Below are 17,290 nucleotides of genomic sequence, written 5' to 3' on the forward strand. Positions count from 1 at the left end.
CACAAGTGATCTGTAAACTCCCAATGAGCTTGCTGCAATTTTTCTTTTAGTGGGTCCATCACCCTCATTAGCCAAAGCAGTGTCTGAATTAGGAAAAACTTCATTAATGTGATTGCTGGCTCAATACACAGTAGTATTTCCAGCTGTCATGCAAACTAACCCACAAGAATATAGTGCTACATGCACACAGGCAAAAGCTTTAAGGCATTATCCTTCAGGAATCATATAGCATGGAACGACAGCATGCAAAACATTTTAAAAGCAACTGAAAAGGCTGTTGTAACTAGCGCTTTCTATCGAATGCAGCTGGGAGGCAAACCTTGTGATTTGTGAGTGATAAATATTTGCATTCTTTGCACTTTGCACTGCCTTCTAATAAGGAGGTACTATTCATCCAGCTTCAGAGTGTTCCAGTAATTACAGAAAGCAGAGATAAAGCAGAAGAGGGAAGAACACATCTTGGCAGGGGTAAATAAAAATCTGTTTATAGCCGAAGGTTTGGAAGCTCTCCATATCTGCCCATTTCACAGAATGGGTATTTGCTTACTTTTAAACAGATAAAAATAAATTAACATCTGATACTCAGTTTAAAATGCATTGCCAGTGAAACGAGGACAAGTACTTCATTCATCTTTAATGCTTTCAGGAGCTGCACCATCAGTTAAATATTTACAACTTCAAAAAGCATATGTAAGTAATGACTGCAACTATTGCTGGTTTAGTCTCAGATGCCTAATTGCTGATGTGATTTGCATCCTGACTCCCATCGCTTTGTAAAAGCCTGACCTTTTACTGTGACAAATAATTCTTAAGCCTTTAAACCCAAGCTAGATCTTCAAGAAATTGTAAGCCCAAGAAAAACTCCCTATTTACTCTGAAACTATTAAACACGACAAATTTACCCATTCACAGGCACTGGTAAGGTTTTTGCATAATGTTGCTAATGCATTTCACGTATTTGAAGTGGGTTTTTTTCTTTTTTTCTTTTACAAAATGGTATTTGTAAGTAGAATTCAAGTGATACCAACACGCCGATGTTTTAATTGTTGGTAGTTTGCGTCACTTTAAGCTATTCCTGACAACATAATAATGTTCCTGTAAGTTAAGTATACCCTAGATATCACTTGCAAAATAAAGATTTTCATACTCTCTTTATTAGAACACTAACTGTATTCAGGGGATCAGCTGCCCTCAAGAGATTTTTCACATGCTCTTCACTACTCATTAATCTAAAAACAGCACACCAGCCCAAAACAACCCATGATGTAGGTGTTACAATTACACAGCATTTATTTTCTCCTGATGTGAGAAGCTGAGCTTATCTGCTGTACTGGATTATATATATTAGAAAATAGAGAAAAGTCTTGGAACACCAGGTAGGCAACATTTCTCAGCTTTCCACCTAATGTGAATAGCTTGGAGACTGAAATACATATTGCAAAGCAGTTGATCTGAACTTCAGTTGTATGGATCAGAAGCTACCAAGTTATGAAAGCTACCAGGTTACAATTAGTGGTAAAATATAGGATACTTGCCTATCCTCCCAGCAGTAAAAGATCTATCCTGCCACAAAGCCTAGAAGGAGACTCAAAAGACAAGTACTATTTCCCTGTTAAAAATACTCTGTTGTCCCCTCGAGCCATAGCAAAAATCGACTAATTTGTATTTTTCTCCCTTTCTCTGGCCACAGCTATTTGCTGTGATTCTTACACAACTCAATTTCCTTCCGCCTTCATATATGTTCTCCTTCCAATCTGCTTACTAGCTCCTGCTTACTAAGCAATACAGATACTTAGGTTTTAAGTCATCACAATAGACCTTCTCAGGCCCCTGGAATTCTAACAAGAGAATCACTTGTCTAATATTGTCAATTGAGGCATCAAAGCAACTTTATAAGCTCAAGTTAAAGCAAATTTCAGAAGTCATTAGCTCAAAATTACTATTCTAAACATAAATGTAAGAAACTTCAAAAAATATTGGCTTACTGGTAGGGAAAACACATATACATGAATATTCCACACTTCCCATTGGGAGTATCCAACAACAAACTAAGAAGCATTCTCAGAAAAATTTTATAGGTTGAGTTTCAGGTAAATAAAAAACCCCACAAAACCAAAAAGACGCATAAACCTTAGCAACAATCAGAAATAATCGAAGTTTGGGATACACGTAAGTCATGAAGTTTTGTGATCCGTCTCTTCCACTTTGGTGGAAGGCATTCAGATTAAATATTTGAACAAGCATTTATAAATTTATCTGAAATCTGTAACTCACTCTTTTTGATCCACTTCAATTTTCTTGTCATTAGGCAGCATTTGACTTTCCCTTTTGGATACATCATTCATCTATGAAAAATATGCTGTTATTACTGATACTGTATTTCTAATTCGTATTAGGCTACACTCAATTTCAGGAGCTATTCAGTGTTTCAGCAGCTGATTATTTCTCCCTTTGTAATTTTAAAGGTAACTAGATGCAATATTTAGACTTGCAGCATTTTAATCTGAAAAAGTGCTGTTATAAAGTATTTATTATTTGCTATGACCAATCATCACATGGAGAGAGTAGGTTGAAATGACAAAAGGAATCTTCTCTGCAACCTGTCAGTTACATCACATGCATTTGTGCATTATACATAAATTCTAAATTTAACCCAAAATATTATTGTGCAGAGATTCTTTTCGCCAAAGTAAAATAAAAGCTTTAATCATAATCATTACTCTAAAGAATTCTAGGCAAGCAATTCCTGCTGATTTTAATTGAAATTAGACAACCAGCTTGTCAGGGGCATTTGAAACACTGAATAAGTTTCTAAGTAGAAATGTACTATAATATTTCTTAATATTTTGTCCAAAAGGGTGCTTAATTGTGTTGTATGTACAGATAAGCGGGATACAGTAACAGCCCCAGTCTAGTCACTGCAGGTTTTGCCCAGAAAAGTTAATGCTGTCATTATATTTTTCTATTTTATCAGCAAATATGAATTTAGCATGACATTTATAAATGATTTCTACTAATGCAATATTCTAAGTTTAAAAAAGTAGTCTGTTAACATTCTTAAACAGCTTTCTGTTTGAAAATGTCATCAAGAATTGCAACACAGACTCTTTGCTAAGTGTTCCTTATGCTGTTACTCTCTTATTTCTCTTTGTATCAGAAATAGTGTGGCCAGCAGGGCCAGCGCAGTGATCATTCCCCTGTACTCAGCACTGGTGAGGCCGCATCTTAAATCCTGTGTTCAGTTCTGGGCCTCTTACTGCAAGACAGACATTGAGGTGCTGGAGCAAGCCCAGAAAAGGGCAACAAAGCTGGTGAAGGGTCTGGGGAATAAGTCTGATGAGGAATGGCTGAGGAACTGGGGTTGTTTAGTCTGGAGAAGGCTCAGGGGGGACCTTATCACTCTCTACAACTACCTGAAAGGAGGTTGTAGTGAGGTGGGTGCTGGTCTCTTCTCCCAAGTAATAAGTGACAGACAAGAGGAAATCGCCTCAAGTTGTGCCAGGGAGGTTTAGATTGGATACGATGAAAAATGTCTTCACTGGAAGGACTGTCAAGCACTGGAACAGGCTGCCCAGGGAAGTGGTTGAGCCACCATGCCTGGAGGTATTTAAAAAAAGATGTGTAAATGTGGTGCTAAGGGACATGGTTTAGTGGTGGTAGTGGGTTCATGGTTGGAATGGATGATCTTAAAGGTCTTTTCCAACCTAAACAATTCTATGATTCTTTAAATTGTCTTTCCATATAAGTAGTCAGTGAACTTTCTCAGAGAAGTAGAACCAGAGAGATGCCAATTTACACAAGACCTACCAATAACGTAGCCAATAAGTTGTCTTCTCAACTGTGCAGCAAAAAGTTCTTTTCTCCTCCCTACTTATCAGCAAGAAAAAAAAAAAAATACTGGGAAGTTTTATGTGAAAGCATAAACACACTTACCAGCATAATCACGAGTAGCATTTACCTACTGCTGGATCTCTGGTATACTAATGTATTTCATTTTGTACCAGAGATACGGTTCCTTTGTATATTCTACTTCCAAATGTCCCATGGAGTCACATTTGAGAAGATTCCCACTAATATTTGGAGCTTAAAAATACTACTGCCGCTGAACCACTACTGCAGCTGAACCCGAGCTAGAAAGTTACTGGATTTCTTTAAATTTAGTCAACAATATTCACAAAATAAGATTCTTTATTTAACACCACATCAATTTATTGAAATCCAAGGCGTCTTTTCCTTCCAGCTAGTCCTGTTTTTCTTTTGCTCAAAGTTCCAGTTCTACATAGTGATGGATGATGCAAAACATCTGAAGGTAGGTTTGACCTCAAACACCGCTTGGAGATCAAGTAACTGCTGCGTTGGTTTGTAAGGGGCACCTCGCAGCCCTGGTAAGGAGCAGAACCAACTTCTCCAACACGTGAATGGCTAAGCAAAAATTTAAGCACCTTCTTTCTGGCCAACTGGAAGGTCTGCTAGCCTAGGAAAATACTGCTGGCCTATTGATTGTATTTCGTGAAGGGACACCAATACTTAATGTGATGAAACTGTTATCTGCATTAGGAAAATACCTCTTTCATCTTTGATGCTAGCATCAATAAGAACTGCTGACTTATAATTAGGAGTTTCCTTTGGACTCACCAGAAGGGAAAAACAACAAAAAAAAGACAGATGTGAACTCCTGTAAGGTCAGCAGTGGACTGGCAACTATCACTGAAAAGGGAATGGAATTTTTTTTCAGATCACAAAAAGGACAATTAAAGAAAACACAAACATTACAAGAAGTGGACTTCTGAGATTTCCTTTAACAGAGATTTCCAAGTCAGAACCAAATTTAAATGTACATAGCAAGAAACAGCCTCTGTGTCACTCTAGTGATCAAGGTAACCTTTCAGGCTAAGCATTTACCTCTTCTGACAAGACCAGTGGATATTCTTAACATTTAAATTAAAAATAAAAATCTAGAAGTATTTCAGAAAACAACAGAAACTGGTAAGAAAATCTGGGGAAAAGAACCCTACAATACTCATGACTGAAGAAGGCTCAAAGATAACTTATTACTTCTTCCTGAGCTAGCAGAGAAAAGAGTACAAAACTGCACAGAACAGACGCAAAGACCTTAGAATTCTAGTCCTTAATACACTACACCACCTTCAGCAGCAGCAAAGGATAACCACTGCCACTCCAGAAACTCTTCTTATAAATTGTGTTTATTGAACACATATTGCTGCTACAAAAAACCCCTCAAACAACAAAACCAAAACAATTGCTATTATAATCAGATCAGGTGGAAATTCAGAAAAAAAATATCTGTAAAACCTCTCTGGAGAAAGGCTTAAGAAGAACACTTCTCTTTTCTAGAGGAAACAGAACATACGGACTCCAAACTTGAATGAAGTCCACCAAATTTGCAAGAGGAGGAAACCAACCACAAAGCAAAACTTCCAAAGCCTTACAAGAGGCAGGAAACCACCCTGAGGGAATACTGGCAATATTCGAGGGCAAAATATTAATTTGCATAACAAATACAAAACATCTGAATAACAAGCATGCATCACAAGCTTTGAACTAAGCAGTAACTCATTAAAGTCATTCTAAGAGTAATTTGTACATGGTGGCTATACAGTAATCCAAGAAACGCTGAAATGATGTTTGAGTAAGCAGCAGTAATGCAAACTGCTTTGTTTGTACTCAGAATGGACATTTGGATAACCTAAACTCTAAGTGTTCATGTATCTGAACCAGAAGCAGTACTGTAGAATATCAAGGGGAAAAAAAATAAAATTCTAAATTTAGGAGTTATAAAGCTCAGGAGTCGCTTTCAGAACTCAGTACACATCTATGCACTTCACTTACACACACAATACGTTCACAAGCCTTTTCTGCCAGGAAGCAAACCAGGACTGCTGCTTTGTTCATTTGCATACTAATGCCTAGCGTGGTTTAAGCTGACAGCTGTGTTATGTCTGTGTTACTGGCCATTCAACTCAGCAAATTGGAAGGCTTACTACCCCTAGAAAGGCTTTTAGAGTTTGCTGTGTTGGCAAACACAAATATGTCCCCATCAGAGACAATGACAGACTTCTAATAACGTGTCTGAGAAAAATTTCCAAACACTACTCAACTATACTTATACTCTAGGGGAGAAGGGATTACCTTCTCCACTTTCTGCTACTTGGTGCTGAGGGAAAAGTGCTCTCAAGATTATGTGTATTTCTCACAAAAGACTTCACAAAGATTTTTCTTCATTTGTGACACTTCAGAAAAAAAAACAACCAAAAAGACACCCCAATTACCACTAACTTACAGGACAAAACAATATTTATTCTGAAGTAGTATTTTACACTTCACCCTAATTACTGGGCGAGCTACTTATAAAAAGTTCATTAAAGGGGAAGTTTAAATCTAAAAAAAACCAACAAAACAATAAAAAACTCTGTTCAAAACAACAAATAAGAAACTTCAACACACTAAGGACTAAATAAAACATGTCTGAAAGAGACAAAGTGCAATACATGCAATATTTTTCTTCTGCTTTTAAATTAACTCAAACTTAGCATAACCTCCTTTTGGTGATGTAGTAATGCAGACTGAGTCACTTGTCATGGTATGGAGGAGCAGAAAGCAATGACAGCAGCAAAGGCAGGCCTTGCAGTCTATCTGCTTAAAATTCACACCCTTTCACCTTGTGTGTGTGTGGAAGAAGTAAGTGGAACAGAAAATCACTTCCACCTGGACCACTGCTTCTCTTTATCTGTTAAAGGCACATATATCACTCCCATCAGAGGCTTCATTTTGACACTGCCATCTTCTAGTTTGTCATACTGTTCGAGCATCTGGTTTCCCCCTGCAGGACCAACTGGTAATATCAATCTTCCGCCAGGTTTTAACTGATCTATAAGCTAGAACACAACACAGAAATTAGGATGTAACCAGCCATTTCAGAATTCAGAGAATTCTGAATTCAGAGAAGCTGAATTCAAAGTTTGTTAATTAGGTTAACAGCTTTCCACGATTCATCTATCTACTATTATGCAGTATATAACTACTTCAATTAGGAAAAACAAAAACATGCACTAGAAATGCGAGTATCACAACTACATAATACAACAACTGGTATTACAGAAACATTCACAATAATTTCATGTAATTATAAAAGAAGGTAAAATAGTAATTGGACTAACTGGCTTAGTTGCGGTTTTAGTTTCTATGTAAGAGGGGAAAAATATGTAAATCCTGAATTATTTTTACAATAGATTCAATTGTTTTAAACTGCTAGTTTTAGCTGTTTGATATTTATTGTGCATCAGTACAGGCCCACTGTCCAACATTTCTGCGGTAACTGAACCCCAACTTGATCCTTGAGCCCTCAGAATAAGATTTGAGATTTGTGACTTGTTTTTAAATTTATCTTCCTGGAATAACTTTAAGTTCTTTACAATACACTCACTACTCAACAGCTCCTCTCTCATTCTGTGAAAGGCACAGATTTTATGAAACTAGTCTAATATATATGAATATGAGTAAGATAAGTGACAAGTAAGACAGTACGTGAGAAAAATGCTTGGATTGGTTTTGCTTTTATAATTACATGAGGCAGCTGATCACAGTAGTCTCAAGGAAAATTCAATACTTCCCAGACACCATGGAAAAAAAAAAAATCTTAAGCCCTGTTACTTTCAAAAGCTGTAATTAAGAACTGTTTCATTCACTACTAATAACATTACCTTTTTAATTGTCACCTGTCAACACTTTGCTGGGAACACCACACCTCCCACGTACCTCAAAATAAGAAAACCAAACAAACAGCCAATGTCTGGAACTGTCTAACCTGTCTAGAGCACCTCAAACCTCCAGTCCTTCACTATCCCTTTAAAATTCAGAGTTTAAAAAAACTTTACTGGTACCTAGCATATTATAATCATGGTATATATTCCCATTCACCTGATAAAGGAAGAGGAAAAAAAGTCTGCAAGAATGGACTTCAAGTACACACACTCTAAAGTCCCTAGTTACTCTCTGGTTTCTTTAGTAAGAACTGGCCTGTATCCACTCAGAAAGCTATGAATATACAGCATCATCTGTATTTCCAGCTGAGTATGTTACTTTTCCAACAGGCTCAATACCTTGGAACCCGGGAAACAAATACTTAAATTTTGTAATTCAGTGTTGGATAAAGCCAAATTAATTTTTTAAATAAGATTCTCCAGGTCATTGTTGTAACAGAGGGTTATGCACAAGTCATTAAAAATATCTTTATTTAGAGGAGAGTTATTAGAACATACAGCTTTTGCAAACCAACAGGAAGCCTAATTGTAACAGAAACAAAACCCCCCACACCATATAGTAATACCACACTGCCCACTGACACTCCCAGCAGTGTAAGTCTACCAAGTATTTTACATACATACACATGTAAAATATTCTTTACAGCTAAGAGATTACTGAATATTACACACATAAAACATAAAAAGCTTACTGCTTGGGGCACAACTGGCGCTGCAGCTCCTACATGAATCGCATCATAGGGAGCTTCTTCTGCGTATCCCATTCTTCCATCTCCCACTGCAAGAAAACATGGCTTTTTTACATTCTCAAAAGGAGTGGAGAAAACAGCTGACCTCCCATATCTATAGATAGATAAAAATCTACGCTCAGATTTCAACTAAAATTCTGCTGAGCAGTAATAACCAGAAGTCTGTTTAAAAACATTAACACAATTGTAAAATAGATGCAACAAAACACTCTCATACATACATACACACACTTATAAAAGATATAAAATACTATGGAAATACCTGAAATTAGAAAGCATGGATTTATAAAAAAAGTTCTTGGAAATATGTGGTCCACCCAGAAAAGATACTTAAGCATTTATATGCCCTATCATTCCAATACAGGCGACTTTTCCCCTCATTTACCCCCTTGGAACATATGCTTTGCTTTGCCTTGCCTTCACACACAACATTCTTAAAAACAAGGCAAATCATAGATCTAAAGCATTAAATCTCAGCAGCACGCATCAGACTCCAAAGTTGAGGAAAAGACAAAGCAAGTATTCACATGGGCTATACACCTGTAACTGCACTACCAGTTAGAATGAAAATCTACACCTACATTCATAAATTAATGCAGTACCACACTAATGCCCATGCGTCCCCTTTTGTCAGCAGATGGATCTCACTACCCTTCCTGGACAAACATGGATAGCCACATCAGACACGCATCAGACCAAGCTCCAGGCGGCTGCTTGGAAGTTAGTAGGAGTAATTAAGTTCTTCAGAGGGCTACCAATGCTGCTTCAAGAAGCTCCCTATTACAGATGTCTCATACCATCACAGTTATGCAAGATGAAAGGGGAACAGATTGGGGTTTCTAAGCCACTGAAATGTAGCAAGCTAAACTAGACCTCGAGTGAAGCCTTGAAAGACGATAATGTGAATGTGGCATCCACAGTATTTACAGGAAACCAACAGGAAATTCAGAGCGTGTTAGGCAAGCTCTCTCTGGAGTTCTTGAGGAACAAAAGGAGTGAGGCTAAACCATCCATAAATTCATACTCAGTGCTGAAGTCCCAGTAACCAGTTAAGAAGAAAAAGCAAGGAGGCTAATGAATACAGTCCTCTTGCTCAGTACAAGTAGTTATTTGGGGTTTCCTGCCTTCAGAGTGAGCTTCGACTTCCATGCAGGCGCTATTATCAGAGCTTAATTAAAAGGTTAAAGGAGTCAACAGAAGTTCTAAGTCTCTGCCAGAGGCTGAAAATTCATCAACTTCTTGCCTTCCAACAACTCAGAAGGCAGGAAAAATATATGGCGGCTGTATCAGGTTTCATTTTGACCTCAGTGCTAGAGAGGGCCACCTGGACAGTAACAGCACCCTTAAGTACTCAAGAGTGTACAGGAAGATTTGGACAGCTCCTTGAAAGAATCAGAATTGAGAAGTTTGCCATCTTTCATATTAGGTCCAGAAACAAGACCCTTCGAGGACCTCCTACACCCAAAGCTTAAGGATACAGCACATTTTCTCAGTAACTGAGAAGCCCCTTAAAACTCAGTGACCTATTTCCTCATATCATCACTTCTGACCAGCACTAGTTCTGACCAAGGGCTACAAGCACAAGCTGCCAAGCAAGAACTACCAATGTTTCAGGAGAACTCATGCCTATCTATCACCAGTTCCACTAAGTCAGCTTTTATTACTGTTGACAGTAATGAAAGTTCCAGCATTTCCAGGGCTTCATCTCTGACTCTGCCAAAGTGGATTCGGCTGGAATAACCACCTCAATGCAGTCCAGTATATCATTTATATTTGCTTGTATCTTAGTGGCACTGTTGTCCTGGTTTCATCTGGGACAGAGTTAATTTACTTCCTAGTAGCTGGTGCAGTGCTGTGGTTTGGCTTTAGTCTGAGAACAGAGCTGATAACACAGCGATGGTTTAGTCGCCGCTGAGCAGTCCTGAGGCAGGGATTGCTCTGCCAGTGAGGAGGGACACAAGAAGCCAGGAGGGAGCAGAGACAGGACGCCTGACCCAAACTAGCCAAAGGGGTATTTCGAAGAGTGGGTGAGCAAGCAGCTGCGTGGTACTTAGTTGCCAGTTGGGTTTAAACCAGGACAATTGTGTACCTCCTCTAAAGAGGAAGTAGTGATTTGTTAATGTATCAACTGCTGTCCCATCGGAGAAGGCAATGGGAAAAGACTTCTTTAGCTCAAACATACAGATACTGCTTTGAACTCTGTTAGTTATACAAGGAGACAGACCCTCACTCCCAAGCTGCAGCAGTAGGCATCAGAAGCAGCAATCTCCAGTATGAATCTGCTGGCAAAAGCAGAGATTGCTAAATTGTGAAAGAAACTGCTAAGCTGAAAAAGAACACTTGTATCCTGAGATTTAAACACACCTTGTGTGTTGCCCAGAAAAGTCTCAATGTGACTTCTGCACATCTTATCACTTCACTGACAGTGGTAAAAAGGACCCAAAACATTTAAACCCTTTACTCTTAGAATCAATAGTCCAAACCAAAGCTACCATCTTCAGCATCAGCATATACACCACCACCAACAAATTCATGCTGCTTGTATGTACCATACACAGCATGGCTCTTCCCTTTTAACATCGACAAAAATTCTCCTGACTACAGTAGTCAGGTATATATCCACTCACAACGGGAACACACCTTTAGATATCCAGAAGATTAAAAAGAAAAAAAAGGTTAAGTTGGCATTTATATATTCAATATGATACAAATTATTCTATTATTCAGTGTCCAATGGGAAACAGCAGCCCAAATTTTGAGCTTGTGCTTGCATGCTAAGTACCATCCCCTGTCCTACTTAGATCTCTAGTTATATGCAGCCGGTTAATGAAGTAATCATAGTGGTGGGTAGTGGGTGGTGATGAGGGGGGAAGAAGTGTCAGAACTTTCTGACATAAAAGGGTTTTGTAGCTTGTTTCTGAACCTAGACCTGATCTTCTGATCGTGGTACTCAAGCCTTCAGTGTCTCTATGCGGACTTGTTTTGCATGGAGTTGTATCATGAGCACAGAAACAGAAGAAAACTACTTCACTGTGGCTAGAATACCCTCATCCCCTCTGGCTATGTCTGCATCAGCAAATAGTGCAGTACAATAGAAGCAGATCTGTCCAGCAAAACAGTTTTTGCTGAGAACCTGATGTCCATGCAACATTCGCATTTCAGAGTGACTGAATGCTCTGGTCTAGTTCTAGTCTTACTGACTTCATATCCATTAACAAATCAAACATATTCAGTTGCTTCTCAGAGCACATAATCCAGGCTAGTTTCATCCAAAAGAAATCAGAGCCTGTGCTCTTCAGGAGCACTCGCATGTAAGTCCAAGTGTGGTAAGTGAAAGCAGTCAAGAGATTCACCTCAAAGGCACTCTCCTCATTTTAAGAAAAAACAAAAACAAATCACACACCAAAACCAGGAAAACACCCCACAAACTGATATAAACATACCCTAAAGTATACCTATTCCAAAGTTCTCAGTGCAGTTCTATTACTGAGGCACCCCAAAATAGTGTTAACACTTCTGAATAAATGCAGTTACAGCATATCTGAGGTGCGATAAAGCAATGGAGAGTGTTTGCAGCATATTTGTGGAAAGCCAGCAACTGACATACCTCCCGTCACCAAATAACCCTGGGTTTTCAGTGTTAATCACTTCCCTGACATGCAAATACCATTAATTTTAAAAACAAATGAAAAACTTCAGTGATGCATACTGCCAATCTGGTACTTCTTCCACTCTGCATGCAGCTTTCTCAATTATTCTATCAGAAGTATACAGGTTTTGTTAAAACAGGCAAATTTAGATGACAGTACATCTATTCAAGCAAAGTTGTGAATTCAAACCCAATTTTAAACAGCAAATTTCACATGACAGACCTTCCGCAGGTGAAGTGTTTTCCCTGGAAAGCACTTCCCTGATAAGCTTCTTTAGTAGTATGATTACGTATTCTTTAAGATTACCAGAAGTCATATTCTCAAAACCGTGTCAAGATTATATTTTTCAAAGGCCTACAGATGATTTAGGTTTTAAAATTTTCATTTGGCTCTTCTTTCTTTGACTTAACTTCTTCAATTAAAATTTTTAATTGCATCCAATTCCAGTCATTTTCAACCAGCTGCTAGAAAGAATATCAGTTTAATTAGAAAGTATATCAGTCTGATGCTCACCAATCAGTTTCACTCTTCCTGAAGACAGCAATGTGGGATCATCTTTTTTGACATTATTTATTGAGTCATCTACTAGTTCTTTGATATGATCAATTCCTACAACTTGTCCTTTGGGACCCACCTGGAATAAAAATATAGAGTTGAATGATTTCTGCTAGATTTATTTATAGAATGAGTATTTCTATCACCTGAGCCCATTTCTCTAAAATACAAACAAAGCCAGTAAAGTGGTAAGTATATTTTCCCAATGTTATTAAAACTACTGCTTGGAACAACACACCCTGACTGCTAGAAGCAACTGGTAATTAGAATTTGCCAGCACAGTCTTATAAATGCTTGTGATAGTAATTTTTTTGAGACATAATTCAGTTAAGTTATACTATTAGCGGAGAACTCCTCTGAATTTTTAGAAGTCAAATTTGACCATGAGTGTTTGCGCTACCTGCAACAGAAAGTAACAGCTTCAAGGACAAAGACTAGAAGTAATCTTCTTTCATGTTGAATAAACTTACTTCAAGATTAAGGTTTTTCTAGAGAAGACCTTAGTTCAAGGAAAATATAAAGTCATGCATCTTTTTCTAAGTTATCTCAAGAGTCCTATTCTTTCAGAAGCAAATGCACTAATTCACAGTCAGGGATTAACTACCTTCCACCTACCCCTGCATTCACTAATCTACTTTGAGATTTACAGCTCTCTTCCATAGGAAGAGTGGAACTTTTGAGAGCTCATAACTCACAGAAGGTCGTGAAAGATCTGTGTAGTCTGAGGGGAAAAAAAGGTCTACTAACAAAACTTCTCCATTACAGGTATTTCTTCTGGAATTGGGTCTTCGTTCTAGAAGAAAATTCCAATTTTGGGGAGAGGAGAAAAATAATCCAAATCTTAAAATCTGACCATTTGTAACAGGATCCAGCTTAAATAACATAATGGCAGAGTATGCCCTAGCAGCCCATGTTGTCATACAACTTTGGTCACGTTTGAACCCGTTGGTTACATTTCTGTATCTTACATTTTGTATGTTGCCAAGACATGGAAAATTAATAACTGGTTATCAACATCATGGGGATTTTTCTGTTTCATTTTGAACAAGTGCTATGTTAAAAAAGTAAAAGAAAAAAAAAAAAGAGCAGTGTTAGTTCTTCTTTTTCAAGTAGAAGCCCACCAGCCTAGACCTTGAAACAGAGCAAGACACATGGCAAGTTTTCACCATGACAACCACAGGTTGCTATCTGGAGGAATGCCTGGCAGTCAGCTGCACCAGGAGCTGGCAAAAGATCCAGTGTAGCCCAACAAAAGGTAACGTCACAGAAATTCAAATTCAGCAAGATGGTGGTAGCATGAGAACCTCCTGCTGCATGTCACAGGCCGGTAAGATATTTCTGAGTCCTCAATCAGTTACCTCTACCTATTCCCTGAAACCTTGAAGTGTGTGCAATTGAAACAATAGCAAAATGGCACAATTTTGGGGATCTCTGTGGTCTGTTTAAATTAAAAATATACCCCACTTCTTATAATTCCAGTACTTACAGGATGAAAACTACAACTACTTTAATTTGCCAGCAACCTTTAAAAGCAAATAAATTTGTATGGTATGCAGTTAAGTTTATCATAGCAGTTTAACATCAAAACCCAAACACAAAAATCTTAAAGATGCTTTACTAGCCTAAGCAAACATAGAGCTTTCCCAAAAGTACCACCAATGAGAGTATCATCACAGGAGTAAAGCTGTCATGACATCAATATGCACTTGTGCTACAAATGCAAGCTTTTCATTGAGATCCCAAGTAGACCAAGAAGCAACATCCACATGATCCAGTAAACACACACCCAATTGAATTTTGATAGAAAAACACTTTACCATCATTCCCCATAATATACATCTTTCAAACTTTTGTTACAGTTAGAAAGAACTTCACAGAGAAAGTCAGAGCAGTACATCTTGTCTTATCTACATTCGTTACAGTGGATGAAACAAGATCCATATTGCATAGCACTGCTATTAAACAGAACAAAGGCATTTATCCAATTTCACAAAACACATGCTCGTAAGGCTTTCCATAGCATACCACCAGGGAGAATTGAGAAGAGGAATGTGACATTTGTATGGCAATAAAAGGATAGTGTGATTAACGTCAGCAAAATTGGAAGGCAATTTCCTTTTTATGGTAATTCTGACTTCTTGCCACATGTCTTCAGCTTTTCTTATGTAGCTGTTTCAAAAGAAGAAATTGCACACCACAACTTATCATGTCTTATCAAAAACAGCTATTCCTCTATGAGAAGCTTTAGTGAGAAATACACCTAAGTATGACAAAAAGTCTTAACACTTGTAGGACTGGAGTTCCCATGCATACAACTGGCACTTGATTATTGACTACAAAGTTAGTAGAAAAACAATAGGCATAAAGTCGAATAAGTGACATTTAAGATTTCCTCTAAACTGCAGCTTGGTTAACTTATTTCAACAATTCTTTTCTTTTTTTTTCTTTAATTATTTTTTTTAGATTTTGCAGTTAGCATTTCTTTTACTAGTACTTTTAGTACTAGTAAAATACTAGTAATTATTTAGTACTAGTAAAATACTAAAAAAAATACTTTTACTAGTGCATTGCCCAGTCCTACACGTTCTTTACACAAGAAACCAGAAGTGATTGCAGACTCAACAGATCAGCTGCTGGAAAACAGAAAACTAAGTAGCAAAAAATCCCACATGAGAATTTACCATCTGCATCACCATATTCCAAATTAACTTCTCAGAAAGACAAAAAGAAAAAAAAAATAAATATCTAGTTGGTAGTTTAATAAAGGTATCTGCTAGTTATAAAGCAATGAGAGAGGCCTGGAATGGAGAAGGAAGAACTGATTATATTCTACTACATAAATTAGTCTAACAGTACTGCAGTCACAGCCATCACAATTTTTTTCATCTTTTTTTCCTGATGCAACATAGGGTGGAACCACAGAGAATTCCTTATGTACAGGTTGAACAACCCAGAGATTCAGTTTCTTGGAGAAGATTTAAAAAAAAAATAAAAATAATAAAATTAATATCTAACTTAGGAAAGCTTAAATGGATACTTATAGTGATGCTCACACAATATAGAAATGAGGAAAAAAAAAAGTTAAATTCAAGCCAATTTATATACATACAATATACTTTCCTGTAGAAATAGGATTCATTTAGGTCTCACTAAGCTCTCATCATAGCAGGAAGACATGACAATTGATCACAATGAGAACAGTTATAGCCACACAAGATAACGTAAAAAATGAGCTGGACAAGACAAACATCACCTTCCTTCAATCTATAAATTTAAGAAAGAAATAAAGGCTTCCCATCTAGGCAGTTTCTTCACCATCACATGATTTACCAGACCCCTTAACTCAACCATCTACTAAGAGCTAGGGTAAGAAATGGGTACTAATCACAGCCAGAAGAGTAAATTATTTTCTGTACAACATGCATCAGCCCACTGTACAAAGGATGCTTTTTTCCCCCCCTTCAATTCAGAGTTACGCTGCAGTTCAAGCAGTTCTGATGGTTCAGTGATTAAATTAAATATCTCACCATTCGTGAAAAGCATGCTGTAAGGATTCCACTTCCAGATCCTACATCAAGTGCTTTGGCTCCTTCATGTAACTGATCAGACAGAAGTTCAAGAGCATATGCATGCTAAGAGAAGAAGAAAGAGACAGAAAACCTCAAAATATTTTTACCCAATACATATTCCTTTCTTCAGTGATTTTGGCCAATGCACTGAGGATTCATGCAAGATATTTCAGAATTATTTTCTATTACAAAAAAGGGGGGGAGGAGGGGAGGAGGAGGAGGGTGGCAGGAGTTAACTATATGATATAATCATTATTATTTCATCGACTTCAAATTGTGCACATATATATATTAAAACTATCTCTTGTATTAGCTGCACACTTGCTGAATCAAAGAATAGGAAAAAGAGTTGTCTTTTACAACAGCAGATAGCCAGGCTCATACATGAAACGCAATAGTTTACAGACACGCTTCATGAGTTTTGCTTTCCTACATGGTGGACCACCACACAAACTAAGCTTTGGTCGCACACTCAAACACCAGTTTGTTCTTTAGTGTTTCAGAGATAGTCACAACCACACTCTCACAGCTTAATCCATCACACTCAAAAAGCAAGTAATTAGAACATTTATTGTTAGAACATGTACTCTCTAAGCAAATGTTGATAATAAATTTCCTTTTTGCTCTAACACTTTATATACTACTGGTGCTAAGCAAAGGATAATTCAAAGGCAATGACTTAGATGAATTAAAATTTTTAAAACATAATTAATGCTTATTTTATCCCTTAGCCACACAACCTGCTTTGTCTTTTCTTGAATAAAATCATTAACATTTCTATATGAAATTCCTGGGGTTTTTTTATATTGGTAACTAAGTAAATTCTAACGTAACTAGGTAGTTTTTGTCAAGAGAAGCAGACTTTTACTTTGTTTTGCCACTTTCCAAACATCACGAGGACAAAATGCATACCACAGAATCACAGAATGGTTTGGGTTGGAAAGGACCTTGAAGCTCATCTAGTTCCAACCCTCCTGCCATTTTTT

The 17,290-nt window shown here is 37.5% G+C and overlaps 1 protein-coding gene across 5 annotated transcripts in view; it reads right to left on the reverse strand.

Annotated features, from left to right (window-relative positions):
- The window catches only part of PCMT1 (protein-L-isoaspartate (D-aspartate) O-methyltransferase), a 32,483-nt gene that overhangs the window by 3,128 nt on the left and 12,065 nt on the right, over positions 1–17,290 (reverse strand). The window contains exons 4-8 of one of the 5 annotated variants that reach the window (XR_003993570.1): positions 16,263–16,367; positions 12,694–12,814; positions 8,474–8,559; positions 6,680–6,896; positions 2,275–2,345 (exon numbers count right to left, since the gene is read on the reverse strand). Coding sequence is in view for 2 of the 5 variants with exons in the window: in XM_030500013.1 (XP_030355873.1) it covers positions 6,717–6,896; positions 8,474–8,559; positions 12,694–12,814; positions 16,263–16,367 (492 nt within the window). In the remaining 3 variants the exon portion in view is untranslated. Of the gene's footprint in view, positions 1–2,274; positions 2,346–3,807; positions 6,897–8,473; positions 8,560–12,693; positions 12,815–16,262; positions 16,368–17,290 lie in introns of all 5 variants that reach the window. The other 4 variants (XR_003993571.1, XR_003993569.1, XM_030500012.1 and 1 more) reach the window with 4 other exon arrangements.

Source organism: Strigops habroptila, chromosome 10, assembly GCF_004027225.2.
Source record: "Strigops habroptila isolate Jane chromosome 10, bStrHab1.2.pri, whole genome shotgun sequence".
Classification (NCBI taxonomy): Eukaryota; Metazoa; Chordata; class Aves; order Psittaciformes; family Psittacidae; genus Strigops; species Strigops habroptila.